This window comes from Stegostoma tigrinum, chromosome 43, assembly GCF_030684315.1.
Source record: "Stegostoma tigrinum isolate sSteTig4 chromosome 43, sSteTig4.hap1, whole genome shotgun sequence".
Taxonomy (NCBI): Eukaryota; Metazoa; Chordata; class Chondrichthyes; order Orectolobiformes; family Stegostomatidae; genus Stegostoma; species Stegostoma tigrinum.
In genome coordinates, this window is record NC_081396.1 from 458,519 (window position 1) to 483,978 (window position 25,460).

The 25,460-nt window shown below is 42.6% G+C and overlaps 1 protein-coding gene across 1 annotated transcript; it reads right to left on the reverse strand.

Annotated features, from left to right (window-relative positions):
- Positions 1 to 1,680: 1,680 nt before the first annotated feature.
- On the reverse strand, positions 1,681 to 21,059 carry LOC132206761 (immunoglobulin gamma-1 heavy chain-like). Its single transcript, XM_059641720.1, has 9 exons — positions 20,959 to 21,059; positions 20,526 to 20,838; positions 19,295 to 19,350; positions 11,644 to 11,964; positions 10,133 to 10,432; positions 6,335 to 6,628; positions 5,928 to 6,245; positions 3,442 to 3,762; positions 1,681 to 2,393 (listed from the first exon to the last, which is right to left on the reverse strand). Exons 1-9 carry the CDS (start codon positions 21,002 to 21,004, stop codon positions 2,011 to 2,013), a joined length of 2,352 nt encoding a protein of 783 aa, XP_059497703.1. The 5' UTR covers positions 21,005 to 21,059; the 3' UTR covers positions 1,681 to 2,010.
- Between the last annotated feature and the right edge of the window lie 4,401 nt (positions 21,060 to 25,460).

Genomic DNA, 25,460 nt, shown 5'->3' on the forward strand with positions numbered 1-25,460 from the left:
TTATTGTTCATTTGGTAGTTAATGTCCAATTACCTTGACAACAGTTACAAAGGTGCTGTAGAGAAAACTTAGGATAAACAGAATGGCAAAGGCAGCAACTGTTAGCGCGTTGTCATCTCCATCCATATCTTCCACCTCTTCCTTTCCTTCCTCTCCTTGCACATCTGGAGGGACAGCTAAAACAAAGAAAAATTGTTGCTGTTAAAGCTGACTGCAAACATTTCATCAAGGTTAACAGCTTCTTAGTAGTTTGAAGATAGTACAGTTAAGGAGCAAGCCATGGCAGAGCTGCACTGGGAGCAGTGAACCTTTAGACAATCATTCTCTCATTTTCAATTTATCTGTGTTTTCCTCTATCTTTCTCCCTTTCACTGCCTTCCATTTATCCCTCACTGATTCTCTCCCTTCCTTGTTTCACTGTCACTCTCATCATTTGCTTTCTGTCTGGGTCACAATCATAGATCCCCTCAGAGGTATGCACAAACAAATAACAGATGAACATTAAATTGTTTCCAAATTCTTAATCCTCCTGTCACCCAGTTCTGTCAGTTCTCTGTTTCTCAGTTGCATTATCCAAGGTCAGAAATCACATGACACCAGGTTATAGTCCAACAGGTTTATCTGAAGACACATGTTTTCTGTGCTTCGCTCCTTTTTCAGATGTTAGTGAGTAATGTTATATCAGGCACCAAATTCATAAGTAAAAATCAAAGGGTCATACTACTGATAAGGATGTATTAAACAAACCTAAGATGCTGTTCGATATTTAATCAGTTTCTGCAGGCTTTAAAACACAATATTCTGATATCTTGGCACCATAACACTCAACCAGCAAACAAGCAGGTTTATTGTGCAGAACTCTGGGATTATCCCCATAGTCTGGATGACATCCTTTATAACTCCAAAAATGTCTTTCTTTTTGATTGTATGCAATGTTTTAATTGACCTAATATTATAACAGGCAGCGCGAAGCTAACTTGTAATATCAATTGTTGAATAGAACATCTGCTCAATAACACAAAGGTTTGTGGGTGGTGATGTGAAGGATGAAATGATTCTTAAAACCTACAGTTCATGGATCATTGTGATTTGATTTGGCATCTAGCACTCTTGTTTCTGGGTCAGGATATTGTGGATTCAGGTTTCACCACTCATCCTTGAGGTCATCAGTTAGGTTGGCACTCCAATGCAGACTGAGAAAGTGCTGCAAGTGTGGAAGGAGATACCTCCTGATGAACTGATAAACAATGGCCCCCACCTTAATGTACATGGCTGCATTGGAAGAGCTGGGTGGCTCTATTCAGTGTCTCAGCCAGTCAACATTTATCTCTCAAACAACAGCAAAAAGCAGGTGAACCGATCATTACCAAGGTTTTTACTGTTGGAACTTAGTGTGTGCAATTTGAAATTTGGGCTTCAAGAGAGACCAAAGCTGTATACCACATATGAACACAATGATATTTAAAGTGTGAAGTGATCAGAGCAATTGGTCACATCAATGAGTCTACAATAAATCAAGGCCTATGGTGAGCAAATCAAAATGGGGTTGGGGTCTTTGTAAAGTAAAGATCCAAAGCTCCTTTTCTTCAGAACATTTTCCGTTCACCCCAGTTCATGTCCCAAGTCATCCATTTATGTTCTCCCTAACCACAGAAATGATCACTCAAAACAAAACATTGAAACTTTTCATGTCAGGTTTATTGAAATTTGATCAATACAATGACATAGAATTAACATTCTGTGGGGTTTCACGTGTTTCGCAAATGATCAGGAACAGCACAAAGAAATGTTTCAAAAGACCTGAGGATCTCAGGCATCTGGAGAAAATGATGTTGTCTGACTTGGAGACTTCTTTTTCTCTCAAGTACTGAGCAATGTTGAATTTTGTTCATGTTGGAAGTGCATTGCTACCAGGAGAAAGGTTTCAAAGTGCTCACAAGTTTTCTGGTTGCGTTAACCACTCATTTACAGGGGTTATATAAATGGGTGATTATTTGAATCAGCAAGTTGTTATGAACAGGAGGTGAAGCTTTCAGTGAGAACAAGTGAGACATTAACCAGGTTGGGCTTGCTGTGAGATTTATTCATGCTTCTGAACACATTTGTTGTGACTGACTCGTGTCCCACCACACAGGAGTACGTGGTGCCGCTGTCCCACTCCTCTGCAGAGACGGTCAAGTGACTGCCTGAGTTCCAGCCTCCTCTGCTATCCTCAGTCACTGGCTGATGAATGAACCCTGTCTTCAGAAGGGTATCATTGGCCATCCAAGCCAGGTAGATATCTGCGGGAGAGAATCCAGTGACCAGGCAAACCAGGGTCGCAGTGTGAGCAGTCTCCATCTCAACCGGTGAAGGGGCCAGGAGGTAGAGTTGAGGGTGAGTCTTAACCTCAACTGCAAACAGATAAAACAGAGGTTAGGCTTCATCTTTCTCTTGACCTGTAATTACCTGACACGTTTGTCTCTTGCACAAAACTAAACAACTTCTGTATCCCCAGCAACTCTGAGTTCAGAAACTAAAAGCATTTCTATTCATGTTCAATTTTTCAGCAGCTTGTGCAAAGGTGGGGTCTTCAATCTTGTTGATTCTCTCACCATGGGTGAGGATCCCCCTTTCATAAATCATGTCCAAATCATTCATAGAGCTGGGCAGTTCTTCAAATTAATCAAAGTCCTTCAAATTATCAGTGATTTGAATGGAATAAGTGTAGAGAATCTCTTTTTCAGCAACAGATGAGTCAGAACAGACATTTCAGAGGAATCAGAAATGAACTCATGAGTTGCCAAATGAATTTGATCTGCTCCCCTGTTTCTGATGACTTGGGATGCAAAGCATGAAAGAGGGTGGAAGCAGATTTACTGGTAACTTTTACCAGGGAATTGGACATAAAATTGAAAAATGGACAATAGTTTGGTTGCTGAGATGGAGTAGATCGGATGTGGGATAATTTGAATAGTTATTTCAAAGAGCTGGCAGTGACGTGACAGACAAAATGGCATCTTTTAAAATGGCCCAGTTTTCTGAGAAACACCAGAGAACCACCTCCTGATGTCAACAGGTAGGCTTCAGGCATTATTCTACTGGTGTTGCCTGCTCTTTCTCCTTTTCCTCTCCATGTGTCTGCTCATATTCAGCCTCCACCTCAGATTGACACTCTCTGTTCCAATCCAGTGCTGGATTGATGGAATATTAAATGTTGAAAAACTGCTAATCCCTCTCTGACTATCCTGTCAGCTTGATCCCATTCCCTGGGAACCATGTATAAGTCACACCAAGGTTGCTGAGGTCATTTGAGGCTTCATCTGGTCAGTTCTTCGACGGGGTTGACACACATCTCTGGGCTTGTCATATACTCTGACAGCCTGCGATAAGCTGCTTCACTCTCTGGCAATAAATCACTTCAGTTGCTAAGATCAGACACACATTTCCATCTACACGTACCTTGGGCTTTCCTAATGAACCTCTTCTCTGGCGTTGGCAAATTTTCATCCTCGACCAAACACATGTACTCTACGCCACTCTCCCATTCTGCAGCAGGGACCGTCAGTCTACTGAAGATTATCTCTTCATGTCCATTCTTCTTGGGACCCTGGGTCTTCACTCCATCTTGTCTCATGATTCCATCCACTTTCCAGGTTACCCTGACTCCCTGTAAATCATGGTGAAGTATCTCACACAGAATGGTTGCTGTTTTGTTCCTCCAGATCTCTTCAAAAGGAGGCTTGCTTAAGGTGACCAAGATTCCAGTGTCCAAACATTCATCTGGGAGGACAATGACAATTATTACTCCCTAACTCCCCAGTGGGATGTCAGTGTCACTTGCATGGCTGACAATTCATGCTCATCATTACACATAAAACTGATACCCTGCTGGGCTCTATCAAAGGCAGTAATTAGTCTTCAACATTGTTGTGTGCCTAGAAGTGACAAAAATCCCCCTTGTGCTATAGTTTGGGGGTCGTTTGAGCATAACATGTACATCCTGTTCTGTACTTGCATGTCTGAGTCATGGGAGAAGAAATTGGATGGTTCACCAAACTCATCACACATTTTCCCCATTGCTACTGATTTCTAAACCATCAGTCATTTCTGTTATCCCACAGTTCGGCACATGTTCTGAACACTTTTCAAGCACATTGCACCCAAAAGCCACAACTCTTCTCCCTGTAGGAAATTGCAATGTAACTCTTGAATGCATTGTAAAGGATAACGATTATTGCATCAGGATGACATCCTTAATGAGCTTTGAGAGTCAACACCCCTGACTGCATTCTTAGATGATATTCTGCACATGGTGTCTGATGAGAATGTGGCTTTTATTCACTTGACAGAGCTTTGGTTTCTCTCCCTTGCTGACTTTTTAAGCATGATAAAAAACAATTCTATGCTAAATGTATTGACAAATTGAGATTGTTCATTCTGAAGACTTTCATATTCTGTGGTTTAATAAACACTGGGTACAGTCAGTAATTTGACTCGGGATTCAACATCCACATTAGTGATGAGAAAATGACCAAGTGTTGACATCTAACAATCTGGAATGTATGGTGATCTCTCAGCGTGTAAGCTCTCAGAGGTGGAGAATGCTCCTCATTGTTGTGAAATTCTGATGCTGCTGAGCGAACAATGTTCATTTTCATCTCCTCCTCAAAACAAAAATAAATTTCGGAACTACTTTCCGAGTTTTGAACTATCGTGGACTTTGGCCAATACCTGGATGATGGGTACATCAGGAAGATGGCATCAGATTCGGGTACTCCAGCCAGAGCTACTCTCCTGCCCCAGATCCTTTTCTTTTCTTTCTTTCTTCCCTTTTCTGCAGCATTTTTTTCTTCCCAAACTTTTACTGTCTTAACTTACCTGAGAGAATGGAGGAGGTGACTCCCAGACCAGAGGACATCACTGATGTATCCTGGAGGTATGTCTGTGAGCAGGCCAGCGTGGGAGCGAATGCGAGACCAGGCCAACATGGGAGGAAAGCCCTGGACCGTAGGCTGTTGCCAGGAGGCGAGTCCCAGACCAGATGCTCGTGCAGGGGGATGAGTCCCAGGGGCGGGTCCTAGACTGGAGGCCAGCACCGGGGAGGCAAGGCCCTTGCACACTGGAAGCCAGGCTTGGATTTTTCAAGCCTTGTGTGATCTGGAGATTTACCTGGTGCACTCTGGAGTTGAGGTGCAGGCGCAGACTTGGTGAAAAGGACTGTAATTTGAGCACTTCTTAAAAACCTTTTTATTCTTATGCCAGACTTTTTGAGTAATTCAAGTTGTTTTTAAAATCTCTGTATTCCTGTGCTGAATTTTATGTTTTGTTCTTTCAATTATGTAACAAATACTCAAGTATCTTTATCTGTCACTGAGATGGACATAAGCAGTAACATTGCAAACTTTTCACTGCACTCATTTGAGTGCACATGACGGGAAAGCCAACTCTAATTCTCATCTGAATAGAACAGTTTGTCTTTCAATGATCAAAGGTTCTCAAAGTTTACTGGGCTGCACAGGACATGGCAGAATTCTTGTGTTCTCTCTCAGCAATTACACTGATGACCAACATCATTACAATGGAACAGCCTTTTATCAGATCAACATGATTGTGTTCACAAACTACCCATCAATGGACTCTATTTGTTGGTCACATTTATATTGCCTTCAGAGAAAGTGATGTCAAAGTTAGCCTCACACAGGAAACTTGCCATGCAGTGAGAACAAGAGTATCCACCATTCCCACCAGGAATAAGAAGGGTTCTGTTCCTGTCTCAAACTGGAAGAGCTCATGACTTTGGTAACAAATATCTTCACCTCCATTGCCCTGTGGTAGGGAATGTGGAGTTCCACTCAGGCCCACAACTTTCTCTTCTTCAAACTGGTGTAAGAAGAGTTCCTATGAGGATAAATGACATTAATCTTGTCACCAGTCCCAGGACTTACCTTGGACATTCTTCACCTCCTTCCTGCTGGTAAAGTTGGACGGTGGATGAGACACTGCACAGGTGAAGACTGAACCTTTCCTCCACTCCTCTGTGCTCACGGTCAGGTAGTGCCTGACACTGAATGTCCCTGTCTGCTCCAGAGCAGTGAGGCCAGCATGGGTGTTGGAGGAGATCAGGCTGCTGTCCTTCTCCCAGGAGACCTGTATGAGGTCTGGGTAGAATCCAGTGATCACACACTCGAGTGTAACTTTGCTCTGATTCTTGGTCTCTTGGGCTGGTGGAGGCAGCAGTCTGACCTCGGGACTTTTTTGTGGAACTGGAACAGACGGGAAAAACAAAGATGGTGTTAACCTCTTACTATGAGCTTGGCAAAGTCAGGTATGTAATTTGTGATCTCTTGCTCACCTCTTAGGCTCCTTGTCCGCTTTGACACTGATGAGGAGGAGGGACCACTTTGAGCAGAACACACAAACTCCACCCCACTCTCCCACTCCTGTGCTGTGGTTTGGAGTTGGCTGATGACGTATTGGGTGCCTTCGTCTCTCTGAGCTGTAACCCCTTTACTTCTCTGCCTCCGATTTACCTTCCAGGTGATCTGTACCTGGCTGGGATCAGAACACACTGCTGTACACACCAGGGTGGCAGTCTTGTTGATCCAAAGCTCTTTGATTGAAGGATTTCGGAGAAAGACAGACACTTCTGGGAATGGGAAAGGAAAAACTTCAGAAGAATTGATATTTTCTGGTGTCAGCAGGTTTCAGACGTTTAGGGAAGGCTTTGCTATTTTTGAAGCAAAGAAACATGGTGACAAAAGTGGCCTTGAACTGGAATCTTTTTTAATCCAGAACATCTGGAGCAGATACTCGACCATTAGAAAATCCAAGGTTTATTTAAAACATGTTTTGCAGTTCCTCGTTTGTAAATTTTGACCAAGAATGTACAATCAGTGCATTAAGAATGAGGCAGATCCATCTTAAAATCTGTTTCCCACGTCTGAGATCAAAACTTCACTGCAAGCCCTGCAATCAATTGTGGGCTGAGCTGATTTCGGACACAACAATATTAATAAATGCAATCTCTGATTTGCGAAATGGAGTGAGACAGAGATACAAGCTGCCCAGCAAAAAGAACAATTGTACAAATTCTTCTTCTTGTGTGTGATTGATTCCTGACATCGAACACACCAAATCAATGAGAAACCTATTTCTCTCACCCATGACACAGTTGCTGACTCCTCTCATTGTTCACATTGTTGGCTTATAATCCACTTGAGTGCAAACTCAAAGTTGGCAGTTCAAGGCAGTCCAGAGGGAGTACTGCACTGTCAAAGGCACTTTGGTTGAGAAATGAAAATGACGCACCTTGTGCTGTCTCAGGTGGAAGTACCAGATGACAGAACACTATTCTGAAGAAAAGCAGGAGAGCTATTGCTGATCTCCCAGCCAATTTTATCACTCACTCATAATCACAAGCAGCAGATTACTGAGTTATTCTGAGATTTTTTTAATGTGAACTTACTCTGTGCAGGTTGACTGCAACATTTCCTACATTACAAGAGAGGGAGGTAATGGCCGAGTGGTGTTATTGCTGGACTGTTAATCCAGAGACCCAGATAATGTCCCGGGTACCTGCGTTCGAATCCTACCATGGCAGATGGTGGAATTTGAATTTGATAAATATTCAATAAAGTCTAGCGCTGACTGTGAATCCATTCTCAATTGTTGGAAACAAACATCTGGTTCACTAATGTCCTTTAGTGAAGGAAACTGCCATCCTTACCTGGTCTGGCCTACACGTGATTCCAGACCCACAGCATTGTGGTTGATTCTAAACTGCCCTCTGAGCAATTAGGAATGGGCAATACATGCTGCTTGGCCAGTCACACCCTCTTCCTGTGAATGAATAAAGAGCGACTACACTTTAAAATACCTAATTGGCTGTGAAGCACTTTAGGATGTCTTATCGTTATGGAAATGAGATATAAATGCAAATCTTTCTTTACTTTTCTTGCTCTCATTGGAGTCAGCACTGAAAGCTTCTGTTTTATGATTCCAATCCTAAAATTCCATTGCCTTGGCCTTCCCTCTCTCTGTAATCTTCTTCAACTCTACAATAATCTGGAAACTCTGTAAAATTTAGGTCTGTTGTAAATTCTATAAACCCTTTATTTGAACATTGATGGTCAGGTCCTAATCTCTGGGACACATTCCCTAACCTTCAGTGACCTATTCTCGCTCTTTCTTACTCACTCTTCAAGACACAATTTTGGCCCGTATTGGCCAAGTTTTTGGTCACATCCTACATTCAGCATTTGTTGACTCAGTGCCAATTCCTGTCTGGTTTTCCACCATCTGGGATTTATTTTTGTCATATTTGAGTAGCTCTATAAATGCAAGATGTTATTCATAATCCTGCCTGCCAAGGAAGTTGCTTCATTTTTGTTCATTGGGAGAGCAACCCCATGTATCACAGGAAGTAACAAAAGCCCTCTCTTGTTGCAAGTTGGAGATCATTTATACAGAACATGATCCTCACACAATCCAAATTTGTTCAGGAAATATTAGACTTGAGGGTAATCACGCATTGATTTGATCACATGTTCTTCTTTATACTTGTCTCTCAAAGAATTATCATTACTTCAGATATTCTGCAGCGACCTGTGTGCGCTGCACATGGTCAATGTCCAAACACATTCACTGTGCAAACCGTAACTGTGGTGTCTGCTTTGATCCACACTGATTGCTCTCTGTCTATATCACATTGAGTTAATACTTGAAAAGAGAAATGATTACGATGTCTGTGTCCTAATCAAAACATTTATGAACACAAAGTACCAAATCTTCCAATGCAGTTTGAGCTGATGTTCAGGGTAGTGACAGGAACACATGTGGTATTAACTTCATATGTTCCATTTCTGTCACCTGCCTGTCAGACAAGATGTTGAGCATTTTCCTCCAAGATTAGTAATGAACATTATATTAATGACCAATTCTTAATGTCTGCTCCCTGACAATCAAACCTCACAGAATCAGAAGTATTCCCCTTATCATTGTAAAATGGTGGAATCACAGGATAAGGGACATTTCATTCCATTCACCTTCGTAGAGAAGTTAAATAGAAAAGTTTTGTCAGTTTGAAGTCCTTGTCAATATTGAGTACAGTTCATTGACAGTTGGCAGTATGCAGGATTGAAGGGATCGTCTCTCATTTTCCTGACCTGTGTTTACACCCAAAACCTACCAGATCCTACAGGGCCCCAGGTAAGTCCTTATGTCCTGAATCACAAACTTGCCTCAGGACCAACATCACTGAAGAAAGAGGCCAAGCTCCTATTTTATTGGATCAAGGTGACTGTCCCTCTGGATGACAAATAGTCTTCAAATTCTTGTCAACCTGAGTCAGAGCCAAGAGGCGGGGGTCAAACCGTGGGATCAGGACCTTGCAACCTAACCCGGTACAGGTCACCAAGAAGTGACTACTTAGATAAGTCGATTGGCTCGGAAACACTAAGTGCAACCTGTCAGAGACTTGTAATGAAATTCAATGGCCAGTTCCATTCACAATGAACTCACAACTTTATTTTACACATTTGATTGGCACAGTTATATTGGTGCTTTTCACCATTTTTGAGGGTCACATTAAGGTTAGTATGGTAGAGCAGGACTGGCGGAGACTCAGAACAAGAGCAAGGAGGACAAGTGTGAGGAGTACATCCACCTGGAATTGGAAGAGATACAAATTTAAATGTTATACATTTTAAGCTCTCCTGCCTCTGTCAGGAGCTGGCTCCCTCAGGAGATGGTTGAAGCACATCATGGTAATTCATTCAAATTCAGCATTCGAAAGATTTATTTAATAAAACAGCACTTGGATGGCAGTGGGAGGAAACCGAAGGTGATTTGAACTGCGAATGTTTTCAGAAGACCATTTGACATCTCGCCCCATTTTCATTTCTATTGCAGTCACATCAAGTAAAATTGAATGAGGCTTTAAATAGCCTCAGTGCTTTACGTTGTAATAGTTCAGTTAGATGTGGTTTTAATATCAAAACAGAAAATACTAAATGTCCCCCCCCCCACTCCACCGCCGTTCCTACAATCAATGTCAGTGATTCAAAAATTGTGAGCAAGTGCTCGCACATTCGGTTATTAGAAGATTGAATTTCTGACAGGGTATCCTTACTCCCTCTCAGAGTCTACTTACCCTCCTGATACTTCATGTTGACCCTGGTATTGAAGCTGGTCGGCTCATGGGACACTGCACAAGTGAATTCATCCCCGTTCTTCCAATCCGCCACCTGTACAGTCAGGTAAGAGACTGTTTCAAATGTACCACCTTTTGCCTTTTTGGAGGGGAGTTTGGCACCCGATTGGAGCACTCCGGCTTTAAACCAGGAAACCTGGACAATGTCAGGATAGAATCCCGATAGTATGCACCCCAGGGCAGCAGTAGTTTGATTGTAGACCATCTCCCAAGATGGAACAACAGAGAAGACATGGGGAGCTGTGGAATGTTGCAATATTTCAGATTACATGGAACAGAAAAGATGCACACATTTCCCCTAACGTCTAAAGAAACCACCACAATGCCAGTGCCTTCCATATTGACCTTGATTTGCCTGGGAATAATGAGCCTGATGAGAATGATCTTGCATGTCCAAGTGAGCTGTGATCAGGGGTGCAAGCATCATTCCTACAGATTGAAGAGTGCAGCATCACATTTTACTGGGATCTGGAGCAAAGGCAGGTCACTGGAAGTTGAGGTGGAGATTAGCCATGATCTAATAAAATAATGGTGCAGTCTCAGAGAGCTGACTGGCCTCCCCTTGTTCATATGCCATTGCTCAGCAGCTCCTTCAATGCCATATTCATATTATCCTCTGTCCCTTCAGTTCAAGAGTGTCTGGAAATCAATGAATCTCTGTCTTGCTTCTGCACTGCTTGATTTTGTGTGTGTGTGTCAAAGTAGATAAGCAGCCAGTAAAAGATTGAGTTAATGGTTTCCATTTGCAGGAAGTTCAGTCTTGATAAGTGACACAATAAAACCAGACAGGCATGAGGATGTTTTTCTTTGCAAACACAGCAATTTGTTTGAATCTGGAATGCACTCCCTTTGAGAGGTTGGTGAAACAGATTCGAGTATATTTTCCAAAAGAGAATTGGATTCTTGCTTAGAATACAAAATGTTTGCAGGATCATGGACAAAGGGCTGAGGAGTGGAACAATTTTGCATCTTTGATAATACTGGCACACATCTGATGGGTTAAATAGCCTCCTTTCCTGTAAGCTCTTATAAATTGATGATGTGCTAAAGGATGAGGGGTGGGGCCTCTGTTATTGGAGCTGGATCAGAAACGGTACAGAGATTATGGCATTTCTTTCCTGTGTGGTGAACCTCAACAACCCCCCAGCAGCGCACTGCCCACCCCCTCCCGCCACAATTTTCAGTTGCACTGACTCCAGCAGAACTAAATGTTGGGATTGTGGCATCACAGGCAACAATGTTGTTGCCCTGCTTTAGCCTGTTTTGCACAATTTTTCATGGTTATTTAGCTCCTGGCAGACTGCCAACAAGCAAGGATACAGCATATGGAGACAAGAATTAATTTGTGGTCTTTTGGGCAGAAACCTCCCTCACTTGTTGCTGAAGATTCTTTTCCAACCATATCCCCCAATCCTGTAGAGTTAAGAATGGTAAGTAAGCTCTTTACTAACATTGAGGCTGAGGCTTTGTGGTCTCAGCTTCCACCATTTCATTTGCCTTGTAGCCCACCTTGCAGTGGTAGACCTTGCCCGCATTCCAATCCGACGCAGAGACACTGAGCACACTGCTCATCGTGTACTTCGTATTTTGCCCCAAGATTGTGGGATACTTATTGAATCCAGTTGTGATCTCTCTATTGTCACTGGACCATGTCTGTTGGATGCTCCTGGGCTGGAAATCCTTGACTAGACAGTGGAGGCTGATCTGATCTTGATTGGAGCTTGTGTCACAGGAAGTACTGGAAACATAAACTGAAGGTTTGGTCTGGGCATCTGAAACGTAAATAGACAAAACCAATATATAAATTCATGGCAAATTGGAGAGTTTGGGTTAAAGCTACAAGCAGCTGTTTCTGAAAACAATTACACTGTCAGACACAGAGTTTACACATGTACATATCATCTGTGACTCAGTTGGGTCTCACTCTCACGTCAAATTCAGAAGGTGATGGGATCAAACTCATTTCAGAATTGAGCACATACTAAGGGAGTGTCCCACCGTCTTCCATATCAGAAATTAACTGAGAGCACAAATTAAGTAATGAATAAATTAATTTATTATAAAACTGACAGGATCAAATGGTAATTTATATAATTGGCAGAATTTGACTCAAAAATTATGATAAGAGCAAGACTTGTTTCGAGGTGAGAGTAATTGAGATATTAAAATACCACAGAACATAAACAAGTGACATTTCCAATCTGCAGAAAAATGGGAATACTAGCAAGAAAGGGATCAGGACCCATAGAAATATATCGTCCAAGAGACTGTGAGTTCAAATCTTACCCTGGTGAATTGAAATGGTTATGGCTGTTGATTTGCATGGAGTGGCACCAGAACACACACTCTGGAGAAAGTGGCAGATTAATACAAACCCTCAAGGTACTTTGCAGAGGGAAATCTGTCATCTTATTTCAGTGTCCCTTGACATCAAGTGCGACTCAAAATCTATGAAATTCTGTCTTGAGTTAATGACTGAGCTTCCATGCTCCAAGACTTTGGGAGTGTGTGTGAAATCAAACAACTGGTAAAAGCCAATGAATAGTTGGTGATTGTCAGTGGAAAGGGGGAGCTGGTGCAGGCTGGGGAGGTAAATAAAGAAATTATTGTTGAAGTTACCTTGACAAAATATTGGACAACTGCAAAATGGAGGTCAACACAGACAGTTCATCTATCAGGCTGGAATCTTGTATTATTCAAAGGAACAGCAGGTATACACTTATCCCACAGACTTGAGTAGACTGGAATATTGTGCGGGTGTGAAGGCAATGTACCATCTGGTTCAATCAGTTTGAACGTGGTTGATTATCTCATGATCTTATTGTTGTTTTTCTAGATATTAGATACTGTGTTCCCTACATTCCACTGATCACAACACTTCAAATGTATTTCATTAGCTGCCAAAAGTTTTCCCAAAGGCAAGATATAAATTCAGGCATTTTGAAAAAAACAGTGAAACTAAATCAATTAGCTGTACGTCTCAGAAATTGGGGTGTGAGCACTTGACAAAGTTTTAATTCTATTTCTCTCTGCACTGACTTTGATGGAGCAGCTGATCTTTTCCAGTGTAGGTGACAGGATCGTATCAGTCAATATCATTTACAGGTGACGGTCTTTCACATCCTGGAGCCAGTGGGCCAGAAGTATAATTCATAATTCAATAATAATTCAGAATTCAGAATTCAAACAGTGTTGGGAAATGGTGGTCAGGGCATGGATCTGGGGATAACTTTGATAAACTCCTGAGGCTGTCAGCATTGTGCTGAAATACAGTAGTAATGAGGAGAATGATGAGTGTCACTATATCGTTAGAGAGCTGGAATTTATAAAATGGTATTCAGGGTGAACCTAGCCTGGAGTGATTCTGGTGAGTGTGATTCTCAGCCCAGGTTACAGTCCACCCTGGTCTCTTTCCTACTGTACTCAATGGGATTGAAAATCTGGGCAGCTGTGAAACAAATGGGTGATTCAATGTAACCTGATGTGTTCTGCAGCCAAGACCACGTTCACCCTCTGTGTGTAATTGGTGAAACCTCATTTCATGTCTGTGTGTAATTCTGAATTGTCCAACAGAGCTAAAGGATACTGTGGTCCATGAGAACTCAAGGTCCAACAGATTCAGAATGGCTCAGAGTTTTAAGAAGAGAAGTGCGGGGTAAGATGAAGCAGATTGATGTTCTTTCCTTTGGAAGAGTTGAGCAGTATAATGTTTTGGCACTGGTGTACAACAGACAATGGCTGTTCACTCATCAGTGCCTCAATGGTTGCAGTTTCACTTCAAAACCAGAAGGTTGGGGGTTTAAGCAGATTCGTGAGCACAGCGTCGAGGTTGATATAACTAAGAGAGAGCTACACTGTTGGGGGCAGGTGCGGCTGGGCTTTTAGATCAGACATTAAATTGATTTCTGAGTATACCATACAGTATTTATCTCCAGCCAACATCATTAAAAGCCATTGCCCGGTCAGTATCTTATTATTCATGAGTCCTGGTTTGCACAAAATGCCTTCACAAAACTGACAGCACTTCAGATATACTCAAAACCGTGACATCCCAAATTCATGGAACGTGCTAGAAAATACAAGTTATTTACTTTCCAACTACTTCAAGCATATCACAAAGAGTATTGGCTAATACAATAAAGATGTTTTGGTATCTAGACAGAATATGCAGCATAGAATGTGTCCTTTTGGCTGATCAGTCCATGCGTGTTCATACTCTGCTCAAGCCTCCTTTTATTCCATTTATTCCTGGGCTCAGTACTCACTATCGGAGCCAGTATTTATTACTTATCCCTAACTGCCTTGGAGGAAGTGATGGTGAGACATTTTCTTGAACCCATGCTGACCATTTAGTGTACAGACACCCACGCGTGCCAGTGACGGTAAATGTCCAACAACATAGATCCAGGTAGAGATGGGGAACGTGAACATGGAGAGGTTTCAAAGCACTTACAGCCCTTGTCCTTCTAGATAGTGGTGGTTGTGGGTTTGGAAGAGACTGTTGAAGGTGCCTTCGTGATTTATTGCAGTGCATTGTGTAGGTAGTGCACACAAAGGGTCAGTGCTGGAGGGAGCAGATATTGAAGGGGTTAAAAGGATCCTCATCTACCCCATCATAATCATCCATTCCCTTCCCCCTCATGGGCTTGTCTTGCTTACCTGTAAAATCCATCTCTACTCTTCACTTCAACCATTCCGTACTTTAACAATTTCACATTCTCACCACTCTTCGGCTAAAGAAGCTCCAGGTTGTGGCCTTGCTCGCTGAGCTGGCTTGTTTTTGTTCAGCTGTTTCATCACCATGCAAGGTGACATCAGACGTGGTGCCTCCGATAAAGTGATGTTATACTACTCCGCTTGGAATTTATACTGTCCGGTTTGTTATGGTGAGCCCAGTCAGTTCCGGTTTTCATCTGTGTGGACTTACATATGGGTCCAGTTCGATATGTTTGTTGATTGAAGAAAGGGTAGAGAACGATGCCTCTAGGAATTCCCGTATGTGTCTATGTTTGGCTTGGGCTCTGATGGTTACCTTGTCCCAGTTAAACTGATGGCCTTCATTGTCTGAATGGATTGATATGAAGGAGACGTGCCATTTTACTGCCAGCTGATTTTCATGAACAGCAAAACGGCACAACAAACTCTCCTTAATCCATTCAGGCAATGAAGGCCATCAGTTTAACTGGGACAAGGTAACCATAGTAGCCCAAGCCAAACATAGACATGCACAGGAATTCCTGGAGGCATGATTCTCCAACCATACTTCAATCAACAAACATATCGAAATGGTCCTCATATACAAACTCATACAGATCAAAACCATAAATGACACTACTCACCATAACGGACTGAACAGTATAAATTCCAAGCAGAGCAGAATAACATTGCTTCATCGGAGGCACCACGTCTGATGTCACTTCGAATGGTGATGAAACGGCTGAACAAAAACAAGCCAGCTCAGCGAGCAAGACAATAACCTCCATACCCCTTAATGTCATCAGTCTCCAGAACTGCATTGATTTCTGTCTTGAACCTGATGAATGATTATACTTCCACAGCCCTATGGGTAGAGAATTCCACAAGATTTACTCCCCTCAGAAAGGAGAAATTCCTCCTCATCTCAGTTGTAAATGACCAGACTCTGGTCCTAATATTATTGGTCCCCTGGTTCAAGATTCACCAGCCAAGGGAACTGTCCTATTTACATCCACCCTGTCAGCCTCTAGGAATTTTGTCAGTTCATTAAGATCACCTCACATGCTTAAAACTCCAGAGGATACAGACCCAGTTTCATCAATCCCTCTTCATGAGACAACCCTGCCATCCCAGGGATTAGTCTGGTAAACAATCTTTGCACTGCCCCCATGGCAAACGTATCTTTCCTCGATAAGGGGACCAAAACTGTGTACAGTGCTCCGGGCATGGTCTCACTAAGGCCAGAGACAACTGCAGCAAGACATCTTTACAGTCATACTCAAATCCCTTTGAAATTAATGCCAACATACCGTTTCCTTTCTTAGCTATACCCAACCGCTAGGTTTGAGTGACTCATGGACAAGGGCACCCAGATCCCTTTGGACACTTGCACCTCCAAATCACACCTCCTGTTTTTTTTAATCAAAGTGAATAACTTCAGACTCCTCTCTTCTATCAGCCCAGTTCTAGCCTATTTACAAAGCCAGTCCAAATCTTACTGAAGTCTGTTTGCACCCGCCTCACAAATCATGCTCCCAGCCAGTTTGATGTCATCAGAAAATATGCAGATATTCACATTGGTTCACACATCTACATCATTTATATGGATTGCAAGCAGTTGTGGAACTAGCATTGACCCTTGTATCACCCCAGTAGTAACAGCCATCCTGAGAATGATCCATTTATTCCAACTCCCTGCCTCTGCCCAGTGACCGATTCTCTAATCATACTTGTATATTTCCCCCAAATCTAATCTATTATCCCCAGTGTGGGAACTTCTCACATGTCTTCTGAAAATCCAGAAGCTACATGCATTGGTCCCACTCTGTCCATGCGACAAGTACCAGTGTATGGTAACTCTTTGGTGAGACTAATCACACAATCTCACCACCCTGTTACTGCCAGAGGGCTGTCAAATGTTTTCCTTTCAATATCAATACTATTTCATTTTGATTTTGAATCTGATCCTCCTGTCCCTTCGGGCAGAATATAACAGATCACAAGAATGCCCTGGGTAAATGATGTTGCCATAAATTTTACCCTGAATTATTCTCTCTCAAAATTTCCTCAGACATGTCATCAGGCTGACTGGACTGTAATATGTCAGTAATATTCCTGCTTTTAATTCCCTCCCTTATATCCTCCAGCCACTTTCTCAATGTCATTCAGAATTTTAAATACCCTTTCCCATCACTGATGTAATCAAATTACAAGCTTCTAGATCCTCAATAGTTGAAGTAGAGAGATTTGAAATGTCTTTCAATGTTAACAGGAGCTCACGCCGTACGCTGTAATGGCCGTCATCCAGTATATTACAGTCCGATATCAACATCCTTCTGCAGACATCATCCCCTCACACTGAACTGATCCTTTCAACATCTTTCGAAATGTTCCAGCTTTAACCCCATTGATGGGTGGTGGGACTGTCGACTGGAATTGTGGGACACAGAGGGTGAGAAAGTTGAAAGATAAAGTCTGATGACTGAAATCAGGGGAAGAGAAGGAGAGACCAAAGAAAAAAGAAAGAACTGACAAAAAACGAAGAAAAGATAGTGGAAGACAAAAGGAAAGATGAGAAAGGAAGGAGAGTGCACCCAGTGAGCAAATTCAGACAAGAGGCTGAACAAGAACAACTGCAGATACACATCTAGAATCACCCAACTACAAGAAATATTTGTCCAGTGTTTTATGTCTTCCTGGTGAGGAAGAATGAGAATTGGAATCACACAGACTGAGGTGTGACACTCCAGTAAAATTGACTCCGAGCTCACTCAGTGTTTGTGATCAGGGATGTTCCCACCACACAGTCCATGTTACAATCAAACACTGCAGCCAAGAAACTGTTCACAGTGGGCGAAGGAAACCTGAGGTGATTGCCACCCTGTTCCACACTGTGCTCAGCATTCAATTCCGGATCAGTCCCTGGAATTCAGGCTCAGGCAGTGGGCAGGACGAGTGGCAGGTCCGAGAACTGCCTGTTTTGTCTCACTCACTGGGAGGAATTTCTAAGCCAGTGATCCCAGGGAGATAGAGGAGGTGCAATGAATGTTTACTGTGTGCTTCTTGTAAAAATAATCTTTTTTGCTAAAAAATGTCAACATGTCCTCAGGAGGACATGTTGAAATCGTCATTGTCCTTCCTGTTTATTTTGTTAATGATGTTATTAAAACAAATCTATTTCAAATAAATGTGAAAAAACTCATCTTAAAAAGCACACGGCAGAATATTATAGTTCTCATGAATAATCAGAGAATCAGGTTCCTTCACAAAACTCTCCATCCCATCCAGGAAGCTTGTGAAATGTCAATTGATATCAAATGGATCATAACCCTGCCACTGAGAAAGGATCGTGCCCTTCCTTTCCAATATGTCTAACTTATATTTCAGGGATCAGACCAACTAAAAGAGCACAGTGGTCAGAGCTGGCTGAATATTAAACCTTGTTCCACTAACCCTGTAACAATAAATCATATTCCTGCCCTACGGAATTCCACTCATGGTGAGATTTATGCATCGACCAGTTCATTTATTAGTCTGAAGTACCTTTGTTGAATGCTTTAATCCAATAATTGTAAATATAGAAACAGTGAACCAAAACATCTAATATCAACAAAAAAAAAATTGATCCCATGCTGTTATTGCACAAGAATGATTTCAACCAAACAGAAACTCTTGCAGTTCTCAACCCTTCAATGTGGGTCCAGTTAGAGATGAGATTTCAGAGTGAGAGATGGCTTGAAGTCTCACAGATAATTGAACAATTAATATCAAAACACGCATGTCAATGAGACTCAACTTTATTCCACACATAGCCAGCTTTCTGTCTTCCAGTGAATTCTCTGGACATATGCTGTAAACATGTTGGGCTGAGTTACTTTAAATATAAAGTAATCCCTGTGTCTCACTCTGTCCAAATCATTTCTGTTTGTTTGCCAAATTATCAAGTAGAATCTGGAACCTATTATTCTTAAAACTGTTCAACAAGGTATGAACTACATTAGCAGAAAATGTAAACAACTATGACACCAATGACTGAATCACAAAACAATTGAATCATATATTTTAACTCCAATTATAACAAAATCCTTCAAGTATCCTAAAGTCCAAAATCATCAAACCTGCCCAACACAAGTATCCTGAATAATGTAAACTGGACCAAGCTGAACATATCAAACAGATCCTGGAATCCTGGATTTTCTGGGGTTTAATATGAACAATTGAGTAGAAATCTCATCTCAGATTTCACTTCCAGTTACTGGGTTTATTCTTGACTCAATAGAAATTCACCACTCTAGGATGGAATCATGTAACTGTCTGAAATATCTCACTGATTTTACTGAATTATCAAAAACACAAATTAAATACAATGTACAGTAGAAAAGAGTAGAATTGAGAAGGTTGTCTTACCTGAAGTCACTTCCAGAAAGGTTCCGCTGCCCCAGTAGCCCAGCACTGTGCTCTGTCTCTTTATTCACCTAATACAATAACTGACCCTGAGCACCGTATATAATAATCCCCAGGGAATGTAAATATAGACTGTGTTGGAACCTGGAGCAGCAACTTCCCGTATTTTCATTTGAAATTCCATCTTAATCCTGTCCCAAATGTATCCAATAATGCTTTCACATTTTTCCTGTTTGTTGACACCAGATCCTGCAGGTTACCAAGAAACAGAATTGCCTCCTTTTTGCTTTTTATTCTCCCAGAAATCAACATTTTTCCTGACAATCTGAGCCAGTGTCTAGATATTTTACTCTGGGAAACAGGAATGGGAAATCCATGGATATACGTGGTCATTAGGAACGGGGCTGTTTATGTCAAGCTTTGTGCTGCTGTGATGCTGTATCCATCACAATGCTTCATCCGAGATCAGAAACAACAGCTGAAGGATCCAGCCTGAAATCAAACATCCCGGACAAACAGCTGGCTGCTTCATGAACTCCCCGCTCTGTATCTGTGTCTCTCCCACACACCAGGAGTCAATGCTGGGGTTTTCAGTACTGTGCAGGAAGATGAGACAAGTCCACAAAAACTTTTCATTTTTCATCATTGTTCTTCTGTTCCTCACTACTCTTTTCATCTTTCAAGTAATACCTTCATGGCAAGTTCTTCCCACATCCAGGTTATTGAATCGGAATCTGATTTATATCCACTGCTCTGGAGCTGAAGGCCAGTGACAGCACCCAGTGAGTGCAGTTTAAATTGCTTTCCTGTGCTCGGTTTTTGAATGGAGAGGGTTCCCGTTTCTCTCACTGTGACCCAACCGTATACACACCGCGATGGAGAGCTCTACATGAATCTCCTCCACTTTCCCTGTCACGAAATACAGTCACTTCACATTTAAACTGATCGCACTGACACTGCTCCAAGTGAGCAATGCTGCTCTGAGCCTCCCTGCCCGGGGATGCCCTCTCCTGTTTCAGTCCAGAGAAATCTTTGTTCACGTCCCGACATCCTCTTCCCATCGTGTCGCCAGCGGCAGGAACCCTCTGTGAATAAGCACATTTCCCTATTCACTGGAAAGCCAGGAAGGGAATGAAGCTTTGCTGATAGCTGGGGCTGCGTGATCATTTCTTCCCTTTCACTGATTCCCCTGACGATATTCGCTCAGTGAGATTTTGTGCCAGTCCAGCCTCACATCCTCTCACTGTGTCTCGCACAGTAATAGATGGCAGTGTCGCCCATTCTCAGTTCGCTGATGGTCAGGTAGGCGACTGTGGTGGAGCCTCTTGAAGGGACGAATCTGCCTTGAATTCCAGGCGCGTAATCACTCCTGCCACCCTGCTTGTAATTGAGTAACCATTCCAGGCCTTTCCCGGGGACCTGTCTGACCCAGTGCATCCAGTAGTCATCCAGGCTGAACCCACTCACTGAACAGATCAGTTTGTGAGACTCCCCCGGCTTTTTCACAACTGACTCGGGCTGGTTCAGCACGATCTCAGACCGGACACCTGTGAATAAAAGAGAAACAGAAGAGAGTTCACTTTAATAAACCAGTCAGATAAACAGAGTCACAGAATCTGGGAAGAAGCAGCCTCACTGTGTGGGGAGAAAGCCTCGGGAGCTCTCACCTGTCAGACAGAGCAGGAGGACGCAGAGATAAGGAAGAATCCCCATCGCTGTGTGGAACCAGAGGCAGAGTCAGACACTCCAGAAATCCAGCTGCTTCAGGACGCCTTTATCTGGAGCTGGAGTCAGTGCTGTTTAAATAGGGGAGTGAAGTGAGCGAGGGTCCCACAAGTTCAACAGCAGCTCCACCCACTGAAACCAAAAACAGAGTTTCCTGTCCCCGCCTCCAGCACAGATTTCAATTCTCTGCCAGTTAGAAATTTATGCAACAGGTGATCAGCAGCAATAATCAGATTAAAGATCCTGTCACAGTTTGTCCTGTTTATTTATTTCAAAAATAAAGTGCTTGTGAACATCAAAGAAACTGAGAGATTCCAGTCAGTGTGCAGATATCTCCATGAGAGAGAGAGAGAGAGAGGCAGAGAGAGTGAAAGATAACAGGCGACAGAAAGAGACACCAGTTGGTGTGCAGATATCTCCGTGAGAGAGAGAGAGAGAGAGAGGCAGAGAGAGAGAAAGATAACAAGCGACAGAAAGAGACACCAGTTGGTGTGCAGATATCTCCATGAGAGAAAGAGAGAGATAGAGGCAGAGAGAGAGAGATAACAGGCGACAGAAAGAGACACCAGTTGGTGTGCAGATATCTCCTTCAAGAAACTTGGCACCATCCAGGACAAAGCAGCTGGGTTGTGTGGCCCCTATCCAGTACCATCAATGTTCAACACCTCTACAGTGGTAGCAGTATGAACAACCTACACGGTGGAATCACCAAAGCTCATTCATCAGCCCCTTCCAAACCCACAACCTCTATCGGACTGAAGGACAGGGGCAGCTTGTGTATGGGATCACCACCACGTGCAGGTTCTCCGACAACACACCATCCTGACTTGGAACGACATCGCTGTTCCTTCATCATTACTGAGTCAAAATATTGGAATTGTCTCCCTGACAGCTGCAGCTACATGTCCCCCCCAACCCCGCCACCAACCCCCGAAGCAGTTTAAAAAGGCAGATCACCCCAGTTTCTCAAGGGCATTTACAGATGAAAAATAGCCCAACCGCTCATGTCCACATTCTGTGACCAAGCAGTAAAATATGGAATAATCATCACAAAGTGTCTTTCCTGGGGTTGAAGCAAGAAGTGTTACATTTCTGGGCATTGGGAAAGACATCATTCCCCATGACATTAAAATAATGCTTTTTTGATATCAGTTTGAGAGGGGCAGGTGGATAGATGCTGAGCTTTCAGGAACAGAACACAGACACTAGTATAGCAGTGGGGAATTTGGACACTGACAGCTGCTTAGCCAGACAGACAGGCCAGTGATATAGGAAATACAATTCTGGGCACTCTACCCCAGGAAGAAGGTGGACATCACAGAAAAGGATCAGAGGAGGGTGAACAGAAATGAAGGACTTCAGTTATGATGCAGTTGGAAATGTTTGGACTTAATGCTTTGAAATCTCCTTCAACCTCTCCCTCTCTTCCTCCTCCTTTAAAATTCGCTGTAGAACACAACTCTTTGGTCAAACCTTTGGCCATCTGTCTGATATCTCCAATTGAGGCCTTGTGTCAAATTACATTTCATATCCCTCCCATGAAATGCCTTGGAATGGTTTTCAATACTGAACGTGTCATATAAATACAAGTTGCCAAGATGGTTACGATCTAACCATTTAGCTGGTGAGAAGTTTCAGGACAGATTGAGATGAAGTATTTTCTCGGGTGAGTGGGTCAGTGACATGTGGACATAGGAAGCTTGTTATGAAAGCAGACAGAATAGTAAAGATTGGGTGGATATTAGAACCAGGCGAGGGACACTGAGTCATTGATAAAGTAAAAGAAATCCAAAAAAGATAGTAAATGAGGAACAAACATAGAATGATATTGCAAAAGCCAGTGAAGAACGTAAGAAGGAACAAATTAATGAGAGTAAACATGGGTTCCCAAGAGACAGAAACAGAGGAAATCCCAACAGGGAACGAGGAATGGGCAGAGATATTAAAGAAGACCCCAAAACATTCCTGAAGGAGGAGAGGATCAAGGATCTGGGTGAAATTGAGGAACTGTGGGATATTCTGCAGAATGAAGTCGTACTGGAGAGAATAGTGTGACAGCATCAGAATCTATGATTGGGGATGTAGTGACAGTATATTGTCACTGAATCTGAATCTGAAAGGGAATCTATGGTAGGTTTGGATCATAATGAAGGATATAGGACAATGGCAAAATGCCAATCGACACTAGTCCGTTCCCACTAACAGGAAAATTTGCATCATAATAATACCACAAAGTGTATCAGTAAATATCCTGCAGCAGTAACACCAACAGATGCCTGAACAATTTACTGACACCAGTAACACAGTCTAAAATATTAATACTGTACCTGCATCAGGAACAGCACCGAGTTTCCCTGTATATACCAACACCAGATGTATTCGTACTGAGCCTGCATCAGTAACCGGACTGAATGTCATTGTGTCACACTCACCAGGAACGCTGTCTGAACTATTAGTAAACAGCAGGAAAAAAATCAATCTCTCTATCTATATCCTTATCCTGTGCTTTCTATGTATTTATTAATAGGAATGCATATACATTATATTGCTATATGTTTATTTTTACATTGATAAATATATTCAAAATATGTGTGGCTCCTTAAAGTTAATTATGAAGTTGAACATTCGCAGTTTCAGCTCTCCAGTTGAATGGCCTGTACTTGATTCTGATAATGCAGAGTTAAGCAGTGAATGAGACCGGGGCGATCATCCACATTTTACTGATCACCCCCTCCCCCTGTCCCCAACAATCCCAGCTCCAGCCCAAAAACCCACCCAACACAGGTCAGCGGGTTGCACACAGAACCAGTCCACTGCTACACTCGAGATAAACAGCGGAAATGTTTTTTTAGACTGAGTCCTTATCAGCAACAAGCAGCGTTACACACCCAAAAGTAACCTCACCCCATCAGCAATGATTGATGGAAACCGCATTCGAAATGTTTCACTGGCTGTGACAGCTCCACTTGCAGCAAATTGTTTCTGCTCAGATCGCTGCCCAGCCTTGCATGGCCCTCTCCTGTGTTTTCCCTCGTGTTGTCTCCTTCACTGTTGCCCCTCAAACCTCACTCAGTAAGACTGGGTTGTGAAGTCTCACTGAAACAATACTGACCTTGACTGACTGGTCACTGATGGGATTGAAGGCGTGCGGTGAATTTGTTCAGTGACCTCTCTTTCCCAAAGGTTCACACATACTGGACAGTCTCCCTGACAGGGACACAGTGGCAGAGGGGTTCTGTCACTGTACTCTCAATCCAGAACTAGGGTTCACAAATCCCACCACTTTGAATGTTGGAAATCCATTTCATAATGTCGACATTTAAAAATAAACTGGCAGCAACCAAGTCATGAATGTCTTTCCGGAAGAAATCCTGGAGTCCTTTCCTGGTCTGCCCATCGATGAGGAGCAGGTTCTGTTTCAGAGAATCAATACTACAGGGGACAGAATGGATTCTGGCAGGGTGCAGGATCCAGGCACAGGCAGCATCAGAGGAGCCTGAAAGCCGACATTTTGGGCCTGGGCCCTTCGTCAGAAATGGCCCAGACCTGAAATGTCAGTTTCCTGCTCCTCCGCTGTCGCCTGGCCTACTGTGTTCCTCCAGCTCCACACCTGATTATCTTGGACTCCGGCATCGGCAGTTCCGACTTTCTCTGAGGATCCAGGCTCAGTCTTGATGACGGAGATGTGAGAATTGTTGAACGTTCAGGAGATTTCTTCAATTGTGTTTGAAAGCCAGAGACTATTCCCCCATAGGCTTTCCTCAGGAGATTAAAGGGAGTAAATAAATTTAGAGGTCAGGATACTGTATCCATAAAATGTGGAAGGATATGAAATGGGTGGTAATCCCAGGACGGTGTGGATTGTAAATGGGCTGTGAATGATGCAGATTCATAGGTCAGCTGAAGAATGATTTACTTTTTCTTGATCACAAGGTTAATTCATTTTGTTGTTCATCAGGTAAACACCACCTTTAATCTGAGACAAACTCCCGTTTACTGGTAAACTCACTTAGTATCTTTGTTTAAAATCATGACAGAGTTCCTCAAATTTAGTGTGAAGATTTTCCACTTTAGAGACAGTCTGTGCTGTTTCTGTCCGAGGGACAGATTATTCTCCACTCATACAAGGAGACTCATTTTTGAGCCTCTTTTCCTTTCACACTTTTAGTCCTGTTGGTCTGATCTTTTTTGGGTAAATACAAGAATCAATCATTGGTGTTGGTCACTAAGTAGAAACATATTTCGATATGTAAAACACTGTGCTTATTCTTTTTAGTAACACTGTTCTCTCTGGGAGGCCCCCTGTTCAGTTTCTGTGATGCTGCCAACTCTCACAGGAAATGTCAGGAGAAGGAAATAGACATGAGGTTGTTGCTGAGTTTCACACGTCTGACAGCCATGAATGAAAATATCAGACCTGTTTCTTATAACTTGACAGCTGCAC

Coding starts and splice junctions, on each gene's coding strand:
- LOC132206761 (XM_059641720.1), bottom strand. CDS start 21,004: ATGGGGATTCTTCCTTATCTCTGCGTCCTCCTGCTCTGTCTGACAG. Junction 19,351..20,525: donor GCGAGACACAGTGAGAGGAT/GTGAGGCTGGAC, acceptor GTGAATAAAGAG/ACAGAGCACAGTGCTGGGCT. Junction 10,433..11,643: donor CACAAAGCCTCAGCCTCAAT/GTTAGTAAAGAG, acceptor AACATTCCACAG/CTCCCCATGTCTTCTCTGTT.